The following is a 1,990-nucleotide window of genomic DNA, read 5'->3' on the forward strand; positions in this document are numbered from 1 at the left end:
ATGCTTTTACTATTGTTTCAGATACTGTTGATTTCATGGCTTGGAAAAGCAGAGCAAAGAGAAGAAATGCAGCAGAAAAATTCCATACGTGATATGCTCACCAAATATTTAGGGGAACTTGAAGGCATTGTGAGGAAACCTGAGAAGCCAGTGGTATCCTTGGCAGAAATGAAAACCAAAAAAGACTTGCCACGAGGACCTCGGTTCATGTTCCCAGATACAGTTAAGGAAGAAGTGGCTGATGATTTGGGAGATTGGGCTGCTGCAAACATAACCCCATCCTCTGTGTATCCAAAACATCCACCTTCTCGCCCACAGAACAAGAGAGACGCAGCGGCAGCCTTCAGAAAAGATGCCAAAAAATTCTGGGACCTTTTTAAACTGAAGACCAAGTCCAGATCTGAAGAGGTGATCCTTCCAATCAAGATAAGTGAGATTTACCAGGAGGTTTGCAACATGCTTCCTTTCTCTCAGGTAAAGTGACTGCCACAAATATAGTACTTTCCTACATTTTATTTTAATTAGAAATAGGCCCTGCTATACTAAATAGTTCAACCTTAGAATAGCTCTGGAAGATAAGCTATATCCCCCCATTTATAGAAGGAAAGCTAAAATAAAGGCTGTAAAAATGTACACAGCTCCTAAGGTGAAAACAAAATATGGATTTTTAATATATATATTTGTGGGTATCTGGTAGCAAGTGGATTTATTCAGCTCAAACCTTGTAGTTTAATTGCAAGGAAAGTGGTTTGCTGGTGTTCTTAAATTCATTCTGATATCTGAAATATTAAAAGCATAAAAAACCCAGAATATTGATAACTTTGGGCTGGAAATTTCTGTTACAGTAGACTTCAAGTTTGTTTTATTGAAATTGCAAAAAGCTGAAAACACAGGTGTTTGACTCGTATTCTGCTGGAGAATATTTTCAGGAAATTCTTAGCCAATAACTTTGAGAAATTTGTAGAAATGTCTGTATATTTCAAAGAGACAGCAAACAGTTTTCCCCTTTAAATCTTTCTGCATTTCTAATCATGGCTAAGACAGTAAAGTTATGATTTAGTATCTAAAACAATTCTCAGCTTTCTATTACTGGCTTTATCCCTAAAGGTTGCAGGAACACTTTAGTTTTTATATTACTGGCTATTTTTATTCTAACATAGTACTATGGCAAGTATTTTAACAATGTGTTTCCTTTCAGAGCATTACGCATGAAAATTGCGACAAAGTGGTGATACAAAACAACCTGTGCTTTGGGAAATGCAGTTCTTTCCACGTTCCTGGCCCTGATGATCGCATTTATAGCTTCTGTTCCCTCTGCTTGCCCACCAAATTCTCCATGAAGCATCTGAAGATGAACTGCACCACAGTTAATCCAGTAAACAAGATGGTTATGATCATTGAAGAATGCAAGTGTGAAGTTCAGAATATGGAAGAAATGGAACCAGGGTTTCTACGCCCAGCTCTGTATTCGAATGAGCCTTAGCACAAATGAACCTTCTGAAATGACTTGATTTTTCAACTGAATCTGTAGTTGCTAAGGGCCAAGAATACTTGATAAATCCTTTTATCATAGTTTGCATCTGCCTTGGTAAAGACTGTTGTTAGCTTACATGAAACAACACACTCCAAACATAATTGCAGCTTGATATGTTCATTAGCAACAATAATTTTAATAGTCTTCATACATCTTTTTAGGGGTATATTTGGGTATGTTTTATGTACATTTTAGAATAAAAGTATGATTCTGATAAATGTGGAACACAGATTAGGACAGTAATAGTAAACCTATTGGAGTGAACATTTAGTAGCAAAGCAAAGCTTTCTCTGCCGCCTTTAATAGCGGTAGTATTAAATGCATAATGTGAGTATTGTTTATCCACAATAAAATTATTGAATACTGTCTTTATACTTTGAATAAAAATGTTTTTTTTTTAAATTTATGGACTGAAATTAATGATCCCTTACAAAGTTTGTAAAACAACTTTAGGTT

General features: G+C 35.7%; 1 protein-coding gene across 1 annotated transcript; it reads left to right on the top strand.

The window, feature by feature from the left end:
- Nucleotides 1-1,483, top strand: CER1 (cerberus 1, DAN family BMP antagonist). Its single transcript, XM_070935550.1, has 2 exons — nt 1-474; nt 1,199-1,483. The coding sequence occupies exons 1-2, from the start codon at nt 1-3 to the stop codon at nt 1,481-1,483; spliced, it is 759 nt and encodes a 252-aa protein (XP_070791651.1).
- Nucleotides 1,484-1,990: the final 507 nt, after the last annotated feature.

This window comes from Pituophis catenifer, unplaced genomic scaffold (genome assembly GCF_029215685.1).
Source record: "Pituophis catenifer annectens isolate HBS135680 unplaced genomic scaffold, rPitCat1.0.hap2 SCAF_2, whole genome shotgun sequence".
Taxonomy (NCBI): domain Eukaryota; kingdom Metazoa; phylum Chordata; class Lepidosauria; order Squamata; family Colubridae; genus Pituophis; species Pituophis catenifer.